General features: G+C 34.9%; 1 protein-coding gene across 6 annotated transcripts in view; it reads right to left on the bottom strand.

The window, feature by feature from the left end:
- Window positions 1–3,499: 3,499 nt before the first annotated feature.
- The window catches only part of EFR3A (EFR3 homolog A), a 73,912-nt gene continuing 57,928 nt past the window's right edge, over window positions 3,500–19,483 (bottom strand). For 5 of the 6 annotated variants that reach the window (XM_062570631.1, XM_062570630.1, XM_062570632.1 and 2 more), the window contains 8 exons: window positions 18,026–18,157; window positions 17,200–17,267; window positions 16,515–16,642; window positions 9,768–9,856; window positions 9,112–9,160; window positions 7,687–7,790; window positions 7,024–7,073; window positions 3,500–6,527 (listed from right to left, as the gene is read on the bottom strand). In XM_062570631.1, coding sequence (XP_062426615.1) covers window positions 6,422–6,527; window positions 7,024–7,073; window positions 7,687–7,790; window positions 9,112–9,160; window positions 9,768–9,856; window positions 16,515–16,642; window positions 17,200–17,267; window positions 18,026–18,157 — 726 coding nt within the window. In that variant the 3' untranslated portion in view covers window positions 3,500–6,421. The remainder of the gene's footprint in view (window positions 6,528–7,023; window positions 7,074–7,686; window positions 7,791–9,111; window positions 9,161–9,767; window positions 9,857–16,514; window positions 16,643–17,199; window positions 17,268–18,025; window positions 18,158–19,483) is intronic. The other variant, XM_062570629.1, reaches the window with a different exon arrangement.

Raw genomic sequence — 19,483 nt, 5'->3', positions numbered from 1 at the left:
TAGCAATGGGGTATGTTCTCGGAAAGCACAATTAGGTGCAACACTGAAGGCCTGAGTTCTTGATCAAAGGCAATCATATTATTTGAGCTTGATGACACATTCATCTATTGGCTTGCCATAACTGTGTGCTCCGTTTTTGTTACTCATGAGATCATGCAACCATTTTTCCTTCCCCAGGATGCAGTAACAGCATCTCACCCTCACCAGAGCTGCCCAGCACTGATCACTAGGCCCAGTGAAGCCCAACCTCCCACCACTCACCTGCGAGTTCAATAATTTGGGTTCTGGGCTGTTTTCCACATGACCTTTGAGGCACCTCAAACTAGAACCAGAAATTGAAACAGGGCAGTTTTATTTCCCAGTTGAGGTGTCTTCAGATATTAAACATGACAGAATGCAATAGTTCAGGTACCACATGACATGGTATACCCAAATCCTGAGTTGTACAACTACACCTAGGATTAAACTGAATAGGAAGTTAACACACTTGTTAGAGCTTACCTATTTTGCATATGGTTCTTAAGTTCAACATCAAGTGATATGTCAATAAATTATGTTTTTGTGATCCTGATCATCAAAAAAGAAAATTAATAATCCACTTGAAGATCAAGTTATATATTTCTCACTTTGTTTTTGGAGCCAGAAAGGTTTCTAATTCTCATACATAATGCTTCAGTCCTATTTGCTTAATAAAGGCAAGATTTTCTTTTTCTTTTTCTTTTTTTTCTTTTTTTTTTACTATTAACTGCAAAGATATGAAAGAGTAAAATAGAAAGTAACCAATGCATATAATATTTTTAATAAGCCAAAAAATTGCCATTATCTCCTTCATTTTGATATTCTCTTAGATCAAAACATTTCTGGTAACATTTCTTAAAACTAAAACTATTGCTACAAGCTTTCTAGAGATTTAGTTGTTCTGAAAGGTCTAGATTTCTTCTCTAAAAACCTGTTTTAAAGACTTGAACTTGGTCATACATTCTCAGTATTCATTACAGATCAATGACTACAATATAATCCTGAACACAGAAACGCTGTATATATTCTTCCTAATCATGTAATAGTTAACTTGGACTATATTATTTGATCTCTTTGTGCATGTTGACATCACAAGAATAGCAGATAAAAATGCAACTGAATGCTCTTGAATGAGCAGATTATACACTGTAAACCTCTGTTTAGTGGTATTTGGCATTTTTCTGCTTTAAAAATACAAAAATTAAGAGTAGTGCAGAAACCAAAAATACCAAAACCAACCAAACAAAAAAGTCTGAATGTGTTCAACAACATGAAAACTCTTGGTCTAGTGTCTACACCATTAGCACTAGTGAACACAAAACCAGAACTGATGATAGAAGAACATAAAAATTTTTCCTTTAATAAAAGGCAGAGAGGATGGCTAAGTGATATAAGGAATTCTACCTTCAGATAAGATTTTAGCTAACGCTGAATTTTCTTTCATGCTTTATGCTCTATAAAAAGTGGCCATTTCAGTACTTCAGAAAATTGCCTGCAAGTCTGCAAAATGCCTATTTTCGTCCAGTGCTGAAGATGTGTTTTGTATTATGCTGACATGTTTAGTCACTTCAGAATTGGACCTTTCAAAAATTATCAGCCTTTTATTATGGTGATGGAAAACTGGTTCATACTTCACAGTATTTATAAATAAAAATGATAATGAAAAGGTCAGATACCTAATTAGCTGAAGCAGAAAAACTTGGCCTTTAAACAAGTAAGTGCATCACTGCTGAATAATAGCACAAGCTCCTGTCTCCAATTGGTGATAGCAGTGCTGCTGCTCTGAATCCTGCACTTAAGCCACATGCTTAAGAGACCAAAGTCCATTTCTGCTATTTATTAAAAACTAGTATTACATTCAAGGTTACACAAATACAACAAACATTGACTGTACCCTGCTGTACAAGTTACACCATAGCTTATTCCTTTGGACATTTTTTTCTCATCCTATTTCAGGAAAAATTTAACAAGTTATTCTGAACAGAGTTAATTCCCACCATATAAATTGTTTTAATAAAGAGAAGTTTTAATCAGACGTAGTGGCTAGGTTATTTATCAGCTGTATTTTTTATCCTGAGATCAGCTCTAAAATAACAATAACAAATTACATAAGGAACACAGAATTAGATGAAGGAGAAATGTATAAAAGGTTTTTTCTTTCTTCTCTCACTTTTGCAGTAGCTTTATATGATTTTTAATTTGGGGGCATAGTTGGCCAAAACACATTTGTTTTGTGTTCCCAAAGCAAACAAATAATCTATTGATTATGGACTTAAGTAGTTAGAATAAGTAAAACAGCATCTACTTTAGTAGTAAATTGTTTTAAGTATTTATTCTTTGCCTGTAATCTGATAAAATATTAAAGAACTGGGAAAACAATTCTATCAACAGTGACACAGAATTAGAAAGTCATGAACTTTGAAAAACAGCCTTATTCAGGAATACTGGTCATCTTGATCACAGTATCATTAAAAGCAGAGGCAACCACAGCATTGAAGATTTCCAAACAGAAGTAACACTTGGAGGAGGAAAGACTCTAGTCCTGGTTACTTTCCAGCTAGGTGTCGACATCCCAGAAAACAGCTCTTAACAAGTCACCTTTTGTTTTGTCTTCCTACAGCAGAAAGTTTAGCCTTGCTTAGAGTTTTCTATCTTTTTATTTGGTCTGGTACTATAGGGTGACACAACCTCTTATTTACCTCTACCTTTTCTTGAGGGATGACCCGGGAGGGGGGCAAGGAGGGAGGAATGGGAAGTGGCAGAAATCTCAGATCAGTCTCAGATTACCCTGAATCTTGATAGCAGGTTCTGAGATTCATAAGAAGTCATAGAAAAAAGACAGCCCTACCGCCTTCACATTTCCTAAAAATAGACATTCTTAATGACTAGAAAAATCAGAAACAGAGGAACAAGGGGAAAAGATGACAACATAAACCTCCATGTAGCAGGCCACATTTTATTTCAGCTAGGGAAGGTCCCATCTTCCTCAAAATAGAATAAAAATATTCTTCTCTTTTGCATCAGGATGTACTTTACAAACATTTAAATAAATGAAGCATGTCAAAAAAGGGAGTAAGAAACAACAGTATAACACTTATCCCTATTAGATGACATCATGGCTTGAAAAACACACTAACTGTGAGTGAGCTGTATGCAGATCTGCGCATATATTAACAATACAATTCCTTGAAATGGATACAACAAAAATGATACGTGCTTTCTTAACAAGGGAGATAGACCTGAAAAGTACGGTTTACTTTCTCCTAGATAATTTGCCAGTAGGATATGATTTATGCATTTCTACTTTCTCAAATGTTCATGGTGTTTTTCAAGAACTAATAGAATAGGTTAATAGCGCTGCAATGCTTCACATTTGCAAAAAGCGTTTGTGTAAAATGACGTTTTGTTTTACATGCCAAGAAAGGATAGCACTGACATTTTAATTGTAAGCACTAAAAATTAACCAACATCATAGAAAGTATTTATTTTAAATTTTGGTTTATTTTATTGCTTAAATACAGATTGCACAGTGTATTCTTACATTTACTGAAAATGTTTCATTACGTACAGTACAGAATATATGACCATCAAGACAATGGACAAATTAGCCCTACACTGATTTGGACAATAGACTATTTTTATATTTCAAAATTAATAAAAATTTCATTTGATTTAAAATGAATCACTACCAAAAGCCATTAATTTTTCAAAATGGCATGAAAGGGAAGAAAAGTCAAAGTAAAAGCTGGGATACATTAAACAGCTGGGTATCAATTAATAAACATTTAAACAGTATTCAATGTGTTGCAGATAATACAGTATGCACATTCTGAGTTTTAAATTCCGCAATTCATCTCAAGAACGTAAAAAGATAAATGAAGCAAAACAACTTTATACTGTAAAACAGCACTAATTCATTTGGTTTCATTTATTACCTACACACTACAAAAAGCTATCAAAACAATATATTTGCAATGACACCCATCTCCTAACCGCCCAGAGTGAACCAATTGACAACTTACAGGTTCTCTGAATTTCCAGAAAGAAACTTGCTAAGAAACTCAAGAACTTAAACATCACCTAAGCCCTTGGAGAATTACAAGTTTTTCATTCCCTGCTCAATACCTGTAAAACACCTGCACTCCCCACACAAAGCTAGTCTGAACTTTGGAAGCATGGAAACCTATCATTAGCATAAATGAAAAATATTTCATGAGCACAACAGAAAATGAAACAAATATAATTATTTTCACAGGCAGCATTCATGTAACAGAATTCAGAGAAACAATTCTGTATTTACCCAGTCTGCACACTGCAAGAGTGCAAACAAAAGTACATTCTCTATATTTCTTATTCTTTAGACTGCTTATTTGTCTTTTTTGTACAAAAGTGCACAGTGTTACTCTAAAAAATGACAGAGTGGATAAGTGTTTTACATTGTATCCCTGGGTTATATTTACTATTTAAAAAATTACACTCTTTATACTGGTAAAAACTATTATGTCTTACCTTAAAAAAAAACAAAAGTGAAAACTAAAACCTAGAGTGACAACGAGTCCTATTTATGTGCAGACTGTGGTCTGATCAGGCTGATACGTTGCAGCAGTAAAAATCACAACGGAATGCTGTAGGTAAAGGGCTGTTTCGTCATCCGCTAACAGCTGTGATTGCACTGTTAAACTGAAAAGAAGGTCTCAATTACCCTTTGAGTTTTGTGAATGGTTTCTGAAAATCTCAGCATGTTATCTCATAGGTTTAAGTAGCTGTAATTTCTCTGATGTCATGTCATATTAGGCTTTTAAAAGTAGTGTGGTGAAATACTGCGTATCAGTTTAAAATTCTGGAAGTCTGTTTCACAGCAAGTGCGTAAATGCTCAAAATATTTAGCAAGTCAGCTGACTTGCTCATCAAACAACCACCATTTGGGTCTCAGAATTATGAAATCATAGATTAATTTAGGTTGGGACTTCTGAAGGTAATCTAGTCCAAGTCCCTTCTCAAAGCATGGCTAAATGAAGCTACATCACTTCGCTCACGGCCTGATCACTGTTCATCTAAACTGGTGGCTAACTTAGATGTTTTATGTTTGATACAGATATTTGAGAACATCCACTCAATATCTGTGCTTGCTTCAGTCAGATTCAGATAGATTACAGGACTTCAAATTTCTATTTATGACATCAGCTACTAATATTTTTTCTTTCTGCCTGCAGAATTTAGTAAGACAGCTTTACTAAAAGACAGTTTTGTCAATTGTCATCCAAAACTCAGCGATTTACTCTATTTTACTGAATTGTATACTCAGATACATAAACCTATGAAAGTTACTACATTTTCCTCATTTCCTTCAAGATTGTGAAATGAAACAAAAATGAACACACAGATACATCTGTAAAAATGCTTTTGGTTCAAAACACATGTAATAAATTCTTGGTCTTTAAATGGTTTAATCCAATTTTCTTTCAACTTCCAAAGTATCATTAAAAAGCTGTAATAAACTACAGAGAAACACTTCATAGAATATAATTGTAACATCTGTATTTATGATTTAAAATGCCCTCGGTTTATTTCTTGCTATACTAAATATATCTCTCTCATGTATTTATACTAAAGCAGACAGCAAAATACTACTACATTTTCAAAAGTACAGTCTGTAAATTATACACCTTAGGACATGAAAAATATTGCACAATTCAATGTTTCAAGAGCAGACTTTCATCTGTTAAGCAAAGCACTAACTTTCAGTTGGTAACAGAGAATAGATACTGGGCGTATATATATACCTAAAAAGCAGATTATATGATGCAAAGATATGTGTCCAATCATTCATTTACTGTACTTGAACACATGTAAGGTATTGTCCCATTCTGTTCCCACTCCTAACATATATTCCAAAGTAAAGAAAAAGACTAACTATGATACAGAATAAAAGGGAACTAAGGTCCTGCTCACTATTACATGTATTGAGATGGAGCAAGCCAAAAGCATTCTAGTTAGATATATAAATTGAGATGGAGGGAGGGAAAACAAAACAAAACAGGAAGAAGCTCTAACACGTCTTGCAATTACAATACCTCAAATTAAAGGAATTTACAGAAACATAAATTCCTAGAATAACTGAAATATTCATCTATATGGCAAAACAGGTTTTACATCTAACTTTTACATGTATTTAAATATGGAAAAGAAGGAACATGACATATGACAAACGTAACTTCAAATATACTAGACAACTAACTCAAGACAGTTTCACAAGTTTGGCTAAAAATAATCTGCATTTGGCTCATGCCCATCATTATTTTAAAGTTAACTTAGATGAAATAAACAATAAAATTTGAAAACTCATCTTGTTCTTTCTATTGTATTCTATTCTAAATAATGTCCGGCAGATTTCAGAAGACACTTAATACACACAAAGATCTGGAAACTTCATCTCATAGACTGGAACAGACTGGTAATGAGCATGTCCAGCAGTAATGGTCATCGTTCCTGAGGGACTAGGTGGAGGGCTGTATGAGAAGAAATCATTATGTAGAATTCATGATTGTAAAGACTGCTTTCTTTTTTTTATAATTACACTAATTATTACACTAACAACAGGGAAACAAAAATGTACTTTTTTTTCCCAATTATCTCAGTATTTCATCTTATTCCTGAAATTATAATTAAGTTATCATGAATCAGTATTTATTTGTACTCTGATCTCAATCAATTTCATTGACGTTACCAAAATAAAAACTATATTTTATAATACTAACAAGTATTATTCATAATGCACAGAGGGACCTGATTCTCTGCGACAGTCATGTACTGTTTCTTGTGTTCCATTTTTTTAGTTCCTCAGAGCAATGAGGAAACGTCATTTTTCAACACTACTGTTTTGCATAAAAATAATAAAAGAAACCCTTCCAACTCGCTAAAATATAATATCATAAATACTCTTTACCACAGTTAGGGGCGAGTTCTCTTTCATTTCAATTGAGTGATTAAACTTTAACACCTTACCGAATGGTGAGTTCCAATATCTGTGCAAGTCTATCATGAAGCAAGTTTGCCTAGAGAAAAAAAAAAAAAAGATTTCATAATTAGCTACTATATATTGAATGAAGCTAAACCGAGCACACCAGGCCAACTCAGTGTACTCCACATTGCCATGTGGCAAATCTAAGCAGCGTTTCCCACTCGGGCTTCCTTCTCCACTGCCGCAAGGATTCTAAACCCTGAAGAAGCACACGAGATTGAAAGAGCCTGCCTTAGAGTGTAAGGATTTATATAGCAATTTTTACTGTTGAAGACTGAAGTTTGTTTAAACTCCTAAAACATTTAGCTATTCAAGTACATAATGGGGTAAATATTACTTCAGTTAGTCTAGAATGAAATACTAATGAAACGCTAAATTAGGTTTCAAAGATGGTAAGGAAAACAACTGTATAAGATCTCCACTCCTTTGCAAATGACATAAAAAAAAGGATCAAAATTGCACTTTAAAAAAATTAGAATTTCCTAAGATTGATAATAGTAGAGACAATAGTCAAAAATAAAGAGCTGAACAGTGCTCTTAACAGTAACTTTAGCGATGTAGTATCACAAACCACCTTTGGTCAACATACACCCATTAAAGATTATACTAATATCTTCAGTGTTGTATAACATTTTTCAGAAACTCACTTTGGTTTCACATTGTGCTGCAATTTCTTCAAATGGTGCTTTTTGGAACTTCTCAATTACAAGACGCCTTTTTTCTTTTTCCTGTTCTTCAAGTCCATTATTATCTTTAAAAAAAATTAAAGATAAATGTAATCTATGTTTATCCGGCACAAGTGTTATAAACCTGTCAGTGTTTTGTCTTCTTTTACATCATATTTTTAATCTTCAAAAGTGTACTACAGAAGCAAAGAACAACTGTATTTGAACTGATGCAACCATACCCAAATGAGCTGTCATGAGACATTAAAATCTAATGCAAAATGTAGATTCATTTTTGAGGAACCGAGTTCCTCATGCTAATTTTGCCCCTTTCTCACTATGTGCTTTAATTACCAGGGCAGTCAGATTTCCTCTTGCTTCATTATCTGGGCTCAAAAGTCTGTTGTTCTTACTCACAGCACACAACAGAAGAGAATTGAGTACCCTTTCTCCCAGTATCATACATAAACAGGTAGGCAGGATTTTCTATCAGAATTTAGACTAGAATTTGGGAAAAGTAAATTCAATCTCTGTATGCTGAATGAACTTAGAACCAGCTTCTACTACTACTGGAATAAGTATGCCATAAGGTATCGTGGCCATTATGTGGAGTCCTGACCATGCACCTACTTTTTAGTCTCTTCAGGGATCTGGATGAAACTCAGAAGCATGTTTACCTGGACTGCAAAGCAACAGACGATATCTATTTCTTCCCAAGAAGCACAATTAAGCAGACATTGCAACGAACATCTTTGGAACCTCCTGTCATCTAATCAATTTAAGTACTACGAGGACTAGGCAGTCTTGGAAAACTGGCAGACAGAGTTAGTGTTTAAAATTTCAATATTTAAGGTTCAACTTTGACAGGATTTAGGTGGGCTGGATAGTAATATGAAATTAGGAAACTAGTTACTTCCAAGTTGTGTTAGTTGGATCACTGGTTAGAAGAATCTTCTTTTAATCAATCAGATATATCAATATATGAACTTGAAAATTGAATGTTTTAGAAGGCTGCAAGCTATCTTATAATGTATTTTGTGAATGTATTCCTACGCGATCCCCTTTTAATATGTAAAAATATATTTAAGTTGCTTTATAAATAATCACCCGTTAGAATTTGGAAATCTTATTCTTCTCATAGATTGGCCTGTAAGAGCCAATTTATACATCACAGGTATTTCCAAATATTTTTCAGTCCTATTAGCTTCAGAAAATGAAAAGGTTTCATTAAAATTATGGAAATATTTCAGAAACTTGGAAACAACTCCCTAAAGTTTTATATCAATTTACTACCTGATGAGAAACAATGTAATGTTTTAATTACACTATTCTAGTAAAGTTTCTTCTCTAGTAATTTCACAATAATCTAGAAGTAAACTGCATAAGAACAATTGTAATACGTCTTACCAATTGCTTTCTTCAGAGCTTCAAAAGTGATTTCTTCAGTATTATCAATCTAAAGAAAAAACAAAACTCCTTAATCCTCACATATCAAAAGCTTTGGAAAGTAAAGTAAGAAATGTGATAAATACAGAATGCTCCTGAAGGGCTATAGAGCTTTTTTACCTTAAAAGCTTCTAATTGTTTTGTTAGCAGCTCCTATTATAGCAGACAGGTCACTAATTTATTATTTTTAGCCAACTGGCATCTCTTAGAAAGCAACTCTTTTTATATAGTCAAAACTGATAACAACAGCTTCATTTAAAGATGACCAGCTTTTTTTATATATATATATATATATATATATATATATATAATAATACAAGACTGTCTTTAAATACCAACAATATATCAAAATAATTATTCAGGCTCAAGTCCTGTCTTAAGCAGCTTCCCTAGGACGATTTATTGGGGGAAAACTGCAGAAGTTGAAACCAGGGAAGTTTCCAACTCTCTGCTCAAGATGCTCTGTTACAACCATGCTTTGTAAATGAACTTGAATTTTGGCAGAATCCTCCTTTGAGGACAATCAGGTATTATACAAACAGGAAAAGTTTTGTTTGCAGTTTCTTGATTCCCTGCCACAGAAAGTGATTTGTCAAAGTATCTTGTGATTTTCATACCTTATCCTCCGTGTTGTTCCCAGGCAGAATATCCACCTGAATAGATACTGTGTCAACAATGCTCTTCCTTCTGGAAAGTCTGTCTTCATCTGAAAGAATAACAATATTTTCTCACTTTTATAACAGCTGAAACATGAAGAATCAAATTTCTACATGATTTATAACAACATGATTTTAAGATTTCCACATGAAAAATGACCAGTTACTGTTCTGACAAATCCTTCCAACTTTTCCTTGAAAGTCCACTATATAAGAACTTGAGATGAAATCTCAAGCGCACAATACCAACAGAGCACACGATGATACACTGCTGCAAAGTAGTTTACAAAAACCTGAACTTCTTCGCTTTCTTGTTTTGAAATTGAAACTTTAAGGTCGTAGTCTGAAGGTGTTCTGAAACACAAAAAGGGAATCACTTGAAAGTGATTCACTGATGAAAGAAATAAAGATTCCTGCACAGAAACGAAAAACAACTCTTCATTATTCTTGTCATTACAAATACTTTATTGGGTAATTCTAAAATCTACTGGTGGAAAAAGATATTCTATTTTTTTCTTACTTCCTTCAAATGTTTTAAGACGTTCAATTGCCCTGAAAAAGTTGTCAGAATAAGACTAACTATGATTTCATTAAAAGGAATGATTATATAAGATATATATATGAGATATATAATCTCATATATATAAGATTATGTTCAAATGGGAATATCAATAGATAAATTTCTGTTTTGTGACTACACACTGAGAAAGAATAGAAAAATAATTATTTCTCATTTAGATCTTAATATATTAACATGAGATTAAAACCAACAAGAAAACATTTAAGGATATGTCATGATGGTCCTCCAATAAAGCGGCATCTTCACTTTCGTGCATCTGATTTAATAACATGAATTGCCCTGTCACATTTTAGATTTTAGGTGAGATCAAGGCATTTAGAATTGCTCAATGTTATTCTGGGTTGATGAATTATACTGCACCTAATGAGAACAATCTACAGACACTTGATACGTTAAAAAAAAAAAAAAAAAACACACTTTTGAGCAAAATGTTTTTGTAGTGAAGATATTAAGCTTGAACAAGCTCAATTCCTTCCATTAGATCCAAACACAGTTATCTTTAAAAAGTTTCAGAATAGGCTTATAAATAAAATGCCGTTTTAAGTTCAACAGGCAGCAAAAAAACAAATTTAGTGAAAAAGACCCTGAATTCTAGCTATCTTTATTTTCAGAAGCTCTGAGCTTTTGGAGAGGTATTTTGAAGAACTAATTTAATTTTTAAACTTTGGCAGCTTAAAAACACTTTCCAATATGCAAGACAAAACTACACCTTTGCTGCCACCTTGCTGCTTTCTTTATAATTGACATACAAACTACAGAAGATGCATTTTTAGGGCTACTTTGCTCTGCATTTTTTATAATGAACGGCTCTCAGTTCTTGCCCTTCACTAATTTCAACATACGAAGTGAGTAAAAAATTGCGAAATTCGCACTTTTTGCAATTAGATTAAGTGACAACAAGCTCGTCTCAACACACGAAGTAGCCCAGAAGCACAGTAGCCGGCAGAGTATCCCTAAAACCCACCCAGAGCCATGAGCGCCGGCCACCCAGGGCTGTCCCAGGAGTGCGTCAGCCCCTGGACCGGGGACACCGCCGGTGAGTCACGGCGGCGGCTCCCCGTCACCTCGCAGACCGAGGGGTACTGCTGAGGGGTTCGGGGCGCATTGTGGGATGCTAAGGAACAGCGTTTGGGGACTGCACAAACTTGTTATGGGATGCTCAGGGCACGGACCAAACATGGAGAGAGGCAGGAACCGAGGTGGCTTGGGGAGAAACAAGCACGAGAAAAGAGAGGGATGAGGGGATAAGGGGCCCCGTGGGTGTACCCAGGCTGCCGGGCCGGGCCTTGCCTGGCCGTCCCCTGCGCCTCGTCAGCACCGTCTGTCCTGTCCTATCACTAAACTCCATTTCCAGCTATTTTCCTGGGTGAGGGACTGTTCTGCGTGCACAGGTGTGCGGGGAGGTCTGAGGGCCGGCAGCCGGAGCGGGATCCCGGGTCATGGGGCTCGTGGGCCTGGGTGCCAGAGCCCGGGCGAGCGAGGGTACGCATGGCAGCGTGCCATTGCCACTGATTAGCAAGCCGGAGCAGCCGGCGAGTAGGGGGAAGTGGCCTGGGAGCCAGGTCTGTGCACGCGTCTCGGTGGAGGCCCCGGGAGGAGTTGGCTATTGGAGGGACCAGAGGGTTCAGGCCAACTCCTTGAAATACCATAGGAGCCGGGTGTTGACTGAGACGTGGGGGTGTTGGGGTGTGCAAGAGCGACTCTACCAGCTACAGGCTGGACCTGAGGGTGCTGAGCTGCAGCGGCCTTGCCTCCATTGGCCTGCTGGATTTGGCAGCTCCCTAAAATTTTCCAGCAGAGAACAGCCAATGAACATCCACACACTGAGTATAATTCAGGCACTTGCGAGTTAGTTGATTACAAAAGACTATTTCTGTCAGGTACATTTCCAGCTAGATTTTATGCCTTACTTTTAGGACAAATCAGTTTGCTATCTTCACTGAATAAGTAAACTTGCAACAGATAAGTGGAGTATATTGAGTAATGAAATAAAGCTAGAAGTTTGCCACATAATAATACAATTTTAGGAGTTAAAAATGTATGTTTACACATCGTAAGACTCCAAACAATTTAAGTATAATTGATAAGTCATTTTTGGTCTTACTACCTCTATAATGCCTGTCAGCATATTTTATCAGTACTACTACTTTCCAAAGCACAATCCAGCTTCTAGTAACATTTGTTTTCCTTTTCAAAATAACAACTGTAGGCCTGAAAAATAAGCTCCAAAATATGATCTAGTATGTCAATGTATTTATGTTGTTCTAATGATGTTCTAAACATAGACTATATTTTAACCACACAGACATTAACCCATTTGGAATGAATCAAAAACATTAGTTTCTACTTTAAGATTTACATCGGCAGAGCAATGTAACAGGACAAAAAAAAAAGAAAAATCTTACAGGAAGCAAGCTCTCAGAGTAAGCAAAGCACTAAATCCCTATTCATCATCCTTTTTACCACGTTGGTTATGACAACACATTTCCTCACAGACTGTTTCAGGCCTGGAAAACCTGTTGAGAGATTAATTACCTTTATGACCTTTTCTAAAATGACAGTATTACGCTGTCCATTTGAAGGGTTTCTTTTTTTTAAAAACCTGCACACAACCAAAACGTTCCACACTTCACTTTTTATTTGCTGTCACTCAACTGAGGCAAAGTCGACTCTTTCATGAAAACAGGTGAATAGAAGAACTCTCCCAAAATGACCAATTTCCTCATTACTAACCGTTTTATCTTCTTGACTGCTTTTCTCTAGCTTTTTTTCTTTCTCATTTTTTAATGATATGAAAGTATCTACACCTGAAGGTGTTGGGTTACGTCTAAAGTTGGTTCCTCCTGGTTCTAACATGAAATCAGTGCTTCCAGACCTCACTATATATCACGTCTAAAACACTGCATGGATTTATAGCTCAGTCTAAGGGCACACCACACAGAACAGCAGACTGTTAGTAAAGCTACAGTGTTTAGTACAGCAAACATTTTTGCTGCAAGTAAATACAGTAACTTCTTTAACAGATAATGATTAACCGTCTCACTTTTTGAGGTGGTCACACACACTAGACAGGTGAAAGTTTTCCTCATCATATAGTAATAAGCAGCCAAAGATTTTTTGTTTATTTTGAAGAGTGTGACATGAAAAATTTGAGACAGATTCTGAACTGTACTGACAGTCACATCTATGCAGATACTGGTTTGTGAACTGTATTTACCTCAAGGATAGGAAATTTTACAGCCTGCCCCAATAATATTCTCTGTAGTGTGTCAGGGCAGCAGAGGAGGAAATAAACAAATTGTGCAGCTAGAGACAAATTTATTTTGTGTTTACACAAATACAGAATCTATCCTACGCTCAAATTCTGCATTTACAACATCATACTCCTTGGAGAGACCCCACAGGGAAAAAACTAAAGAGAAAACCTTAAAATATGAAATGTGTGGGCAAATCATCTTTTAACTTAATATAATACAAGTGAAAACTAAATTGAACTAATGAATAACAAGTTGAAATAAACAGAACTGGAAAAAGTGATTAGCATTTTATTTACTCATCTTCACATTTCATTGAAAACCTTCAGTTCTAAATTTACCATGGATAGAGAGTACGATATTTCACCATCTGTGAATAGGTGACAGTTTCTTGGAACTTCCCATCAAGTTCTTGTAATTTCACTGCAACTTCATTAAAATTCATTACAATTTCATTTTTTGTAATCAGAACTGTCACGAAAATCATAGTTATGGACCTATCACCTGTTCAGAGGATGAAAATTGGAAACTGCCAGATTTTAGAATTCCAAATTAAGAGTAAATCCAAAGGCAAACCCTGCAGCTGCAGACAAGGCTACAAGTATATCAGGAAGGAGATGAAGCAACAAAAGCAAAAGGAGAAACTAAGTACAACACAATTTCTGGCCTGCTTGTCTAAAGGTCTTCTAAAAGCACTATGTGTTCAACCAGGCATATCCTATTCACACACACCACAGCTAACAGGAGAGCAGGTTGACCTACAATGCTTTTTACCTTTCAACTTGTGTCTGCATTTATGAGATTTTTTGCTTGATGGAAATAGAGCTAAATTAAAAAAAAATGCAAATAAACAAAAAATACATGAAAGAAATATAATTAAGTATACATTTAAACATCAGCTAACCCCTCCCTAAAAATAATGAAGAGAACAAGGTATGAAATGTTGTATATATGAATGTCTTCCGAGTATGTAGAACATCCATATGATTACCAAAGCCTAATATGAAAGTAGAGCTGATCATAATTCTATCTCTGTATGTCATTGTTAAACATTACATTCTTAACGTTTAGGAATAATTCTTTTGAGAAATTTGGATTCAACTACAACTTTCAAAGTAATATATAAAAAGCTGATTTATCTTCTATTGAAGTTTTTGAGATATTTTGGAACACTATCTTCTAGCATTACAATGTAACAGCAGGAATGAAACATTTCATTCAAGTCATAATGAAAAGTTTCAGAAATCCAAAATATTTGCTTGATTTGGACAAATGAAAATTTTGGAAGCTCAATATTGAGCAGAATCAGTGATTAATTTTTCTGAAACCATTTTCAGATGTGTTTATTTACAAAATATTTCCTCTCCCCATGTACTCTAACACTTGGCATTAAATACAAACATTTCTCATCACCCAACTAAGCAGCTGATTGCATACTAGCAGCTAAATTTACTTAACCTCTCTCATGTTAGAATTTATACATTATATAGCTTCCTGAGTAGGGACAAGTTTTTATGAGGGTATCCAAGAAAACTCTAGCAAGATCCTTTGTCTACAAAGCATTTTCTAGAAGCTTAACTCTTCACACAAAATCTCAACCAGACTATCTTTCTCATTCAATTTTCATTTACTCAAAGACAATAAAAATTTGAAAACCTTCCCTTATTTGGCACCTACTTCTTCCTCCAATAAATATATCCAAAAGATATACGGTGCTAAATGTTTTTTGTATGTCAGACGAAATAATTAACAGAAACATTTCCCTTGTTAGAAGTCATCCCAGCAGCAGAGAATAGACATTACAGCTGTGTCTCAATATATTACTAGGTTGCCTGCTAGTACTTGGAGCAAAATCAGATCAGCTGTTCTGCAGAACTCATTCTCTCCTATAGCATCTATCCAAAGAAAACTTATTCGAGAGCAGGCTGCAATGTCCTTGAAGTGCACTGCAAGGGCCACAGATCTGATATTCACTGTTCATGTGTATCACATTTGTTTGTATGAACAATCTACAAAGGATAAAAGTCATTTTTTCCTGGAATGAACTTTCATTTTGACTTATGCTTCAGATAGTGATGTTCAAAGTCCACTACAATAACAACCAGTTGTGCACATTTGCAAACTACACAGTAAAACAATTTCTTTAAACAATTTTTCAGTAAGTTGCTCAACTGTCTTTCAAAATAAAGGGAGAAAACCCAGTCACACACTAGGTAGTCACTCGCATACTATTTGCACACTCATAATAGGTAGCAAGAACTCTTACAAATCTTCCTCAGGTATACTTTATCTTTAGTGTGTTACCTCACATGTATCTTGCTAGCACAGACAGCCAGTGAAAGTAAACTTAACATTCTTAATTAAACGAACACCTGCTCATTGAGAATTTGGCTAAGGCAAGTAAATCAGCATAAAGCTAGATGGTAAGAACTTGTGGATCAGGATGGGATGTGCTTCCTACCCTTTTTATGAGGTCAGTTAAAATTGTACCGACTTCTATAATATTGTCTTATCTACTAGCTCAAGTTAATATAGAAACATAGCGATAATCACTAGTGTCCTGTTAAGTATTCTTTAGAAAGCAAAGACTTCTTCAGAAAGAGTCTAAGTGGGCTCAGGAGTTTTCTGCCCTGGTTCCTGAATTGCAGAGGGGACAGGGTTGCAAAAGACATATGAAGTTGAAATTGTCTTAACAATAATCCAGTAGATCATTAAAAAAAACAAAAACAAAAACAAAACCAAAAACCCTACAAAGATAAAACTTTGTTGCAAAGTACTGAAATGAAATATAATTTGATGTGGTGAGAGACAAGACATTAAGAAAGCATTCCTAATAACTGGTGCTTAGCAGTTTTGCCACTAATCATCACTTACCTGTTACCTGGGGTACATACGGAACAGACAATCTTTCCACACCGTATCCGCTGCCACCTAATGATTCCGCAATCTTGTTTGTGAGGAAAAATAAATTTTTTTCATGCTTCTCTAAGGATTTTGGAAGACTGTTAAAATACATATTTAAGGTTATTATCTAACAATAGAGATTTTTTTATGAAGTGAAATATTCTTCCAAAGTCTACAAAGTAACAAGAAAAAGGCTCTATGGTGATGTTCTGATGAAAATAAAATTTGCTCAGTTATTTAAGAAAGAATGTACACCCTAAAGTGAGACCACTCTGCAATACTTTGAGTTAACACATCTTGATTATCTGAATGAAATATATTCCTTACCTACTCTGCTATTTATTTAGAGAATAGGCTCTGCGATTTACAAAGAAAACTGCAAAGTAAAAGTAAGTAAAATATATTTTGCTTAAGTAACCTTTAGAACAAGCATCATGAGACATAGATGCAAGCAGCTTTCACTACAATAGAAAAAGGCTGAAAAACAGTACATTTTTTGTATCTGTTTTAATGCTTGGTTTTCTTCTCCTATCTCGTACACTATTAAACCTCCATACTGCATTTCACAGACACAACATATTTCAAAGATGTATAAATTTTAATACTAAGATAGGTAATTCAGTGTTAACTGATTAACATACTGAATTGTACTTACTTGCATTTGTCTTTGAAAATTGTTTCCGGTAGAAAATAAGGTGCTTCCAAACTTCTAGTTTCAATGACCTGAGAAAACAAGACAAGTAGCATGAATGCCTCCATACTTATTTCCTCCAACTAATAAGCTGCTTAAAGTTCTGCTGCAGATTAAATCCTTCACTAACATTCACCTCAGCACAAATGAGGCCTTTAATAATGTCTTTTAACCAGAGAAGATGATTGTGGCACTCAGCCTTTAAATTAAGAATCTAGTTCTCATGGTCTTGTGTACATTGGAATTGTTTTACAAAGCCAGTGAGGCTGGAAAGTCTTATACCAGAAGGGGATTGAGTCCAATATATGCAGCAGCACGAACAAAGTAAAGCTACTATGCTGTGAGAGAAGAACATTCTGTGGATAAGTTTAAGAGTCAGCAGGTAATGCTATCAAAGACAGAAGACAAACAGTAGTGTTGGTGGGCATAAATTCAAAAGGCCAATTCTTAACATAAGGGGGTGGGTGAAGATCTACATAATATGTTTAAACTCACACTAATTTTTTTGAGGAAAGTACCATTTATAGCTAACTGGAAAGGCAATTGCTCAAAAATAATATAAAATCCAAATTATGCAAGCAAAACAAAGACTTGAAATAAAAGAAATTATAGTATTTTCATCTATTTTACTTGTTATACATAATTTTGTTAGTTATATTATTTTACCATCATGTTCCTCATTAACTCACGAAGTCACAGAACACAAGCAATTACTTAGCAAAAGTAATTTACTTATTTTGCACTAAGACATACTTTACTAAACAGCTGAAGTTACTTAACTATGTACTACCTTGCTGACATGCTGACAAAAGGCAGGGACAGCAATCATCTGACTTAGAAAGTTTAGATATGCTGCAACCAATGCCATAACACCACAACGATTAAACATTGGCAGATTATCCTCATTGATGATGGCAATGTCCTGAAATGTAAAGGACAATATTAAACACTCCAAAGTTAACAGGCTCTTCTACATATACTGCAGTAGTAATTATGAGTAATAACATTAATTGATACATGATGACTATCTGGTATTATCTGGCATTTAATACTTTCATCATACAATCTTGGTATGGTTGTTTAGCTCCAGAATTAGTTAAATATTGGTCTAGAGTTGGAGAGTCTGAATGCTCCAACCCCTAAGAGAGGAATAAATCTACTCCACTCAAATTTTATTTCATAGGAAGAGTACACAGTAATGACTGATAGACTCTGGCCCTTAAGATCTCTGTATGGCTTACCTTCTGTTCATCAATATTTTTCAGGAAAGTTAAAAACAGTAGTTAAACAAAAAAACACCACTGTTGTGAGTCCTCAGTACTAAACCATAAAGGCCAGTACTTAATGCTTATTATTAACATTTCCACAGTAGTAGGTAGGTGTTTTTTCAGAAATAAGGAAGCAGAGAAAGACAATTTGCTCCAAGATAATCTAGCAAGGCAACATTATGGTCAAGATGACTGTTCAGAATCCCTTTTTAGTCACTTTTCCTTCTACACCAACTTGATGCTTTTGTATTTCCAGTTCCTACCGTCTACATTTGCTCTTCTGTAGAAGTGACGTTTTAGGAAAAGTACTTTACAATGTAGATGTCAAACAAACCTCATAAAAGAAACGTAGGAAAGTCTTCCAAATAAAAATATCTAAATAAGTGTTTCTTAAGCCTTCCAAAGATCCTGTGCAGCTAGTGATGTTTAATACACATATTTAGGTTCTCAATTATGAATTTAGCACCAGTCATAAAAAAAAAAAAGTCAATTGAAACTATCCCTGAATCTATCTTCAAGCTGCTATTTTTTTTTCCCACACATTTCCCAGCTTTGATAGCTAAAGAACATTTCTGAACTTGGACTAGCTCTTTACATTTATGAGAAAACTAACTTGAGACTGTTAAAGCTGAGGATTTGAACAAAGCCATTTATTCATATACTCTGTTCACTCTCCTGTGTAGGAGTTAGGATTAGCGATGCAGTTGATTATCAGCTTTCCTAGATATCTCAATCCATGCCCCACAGACCATTTCATTTTACATACGTATGTCATAAGATTTATTTTCCCCCACAAAATTTGATAGTCTTACAGTTTGAATTAACTTACCAGCGTTCCAGAGACAGAACACAAGAGATGAAGCATTTGAGATGCATCATCTGCACTTCTCTTTTGTCAGCTTAGAGATTTATGTCATTATATGACAAAATCATGACTTATATTTAAACTCATATCATTCCCTCCATTTTCTTGAATAAGT

This window comes from Rhea pennata, chromosome 2 (genome assembly GCF_028389875.1).
Source record: "Rhea pennata isolate bPtePen1 chromosome 2, bPtePen1.pri, whole genome shotgun sequence".
Taxonomy (NCBI): Eukaryota; Metazoa; Chordata; class Aves; order Rheiformes; family Rheidae; genus Rhea; species Rhea pennata.
Note: the sequence above shows the minus strand (reverse complement) of the source record. Positions and strands in the feature narration are given on the sequence as shown.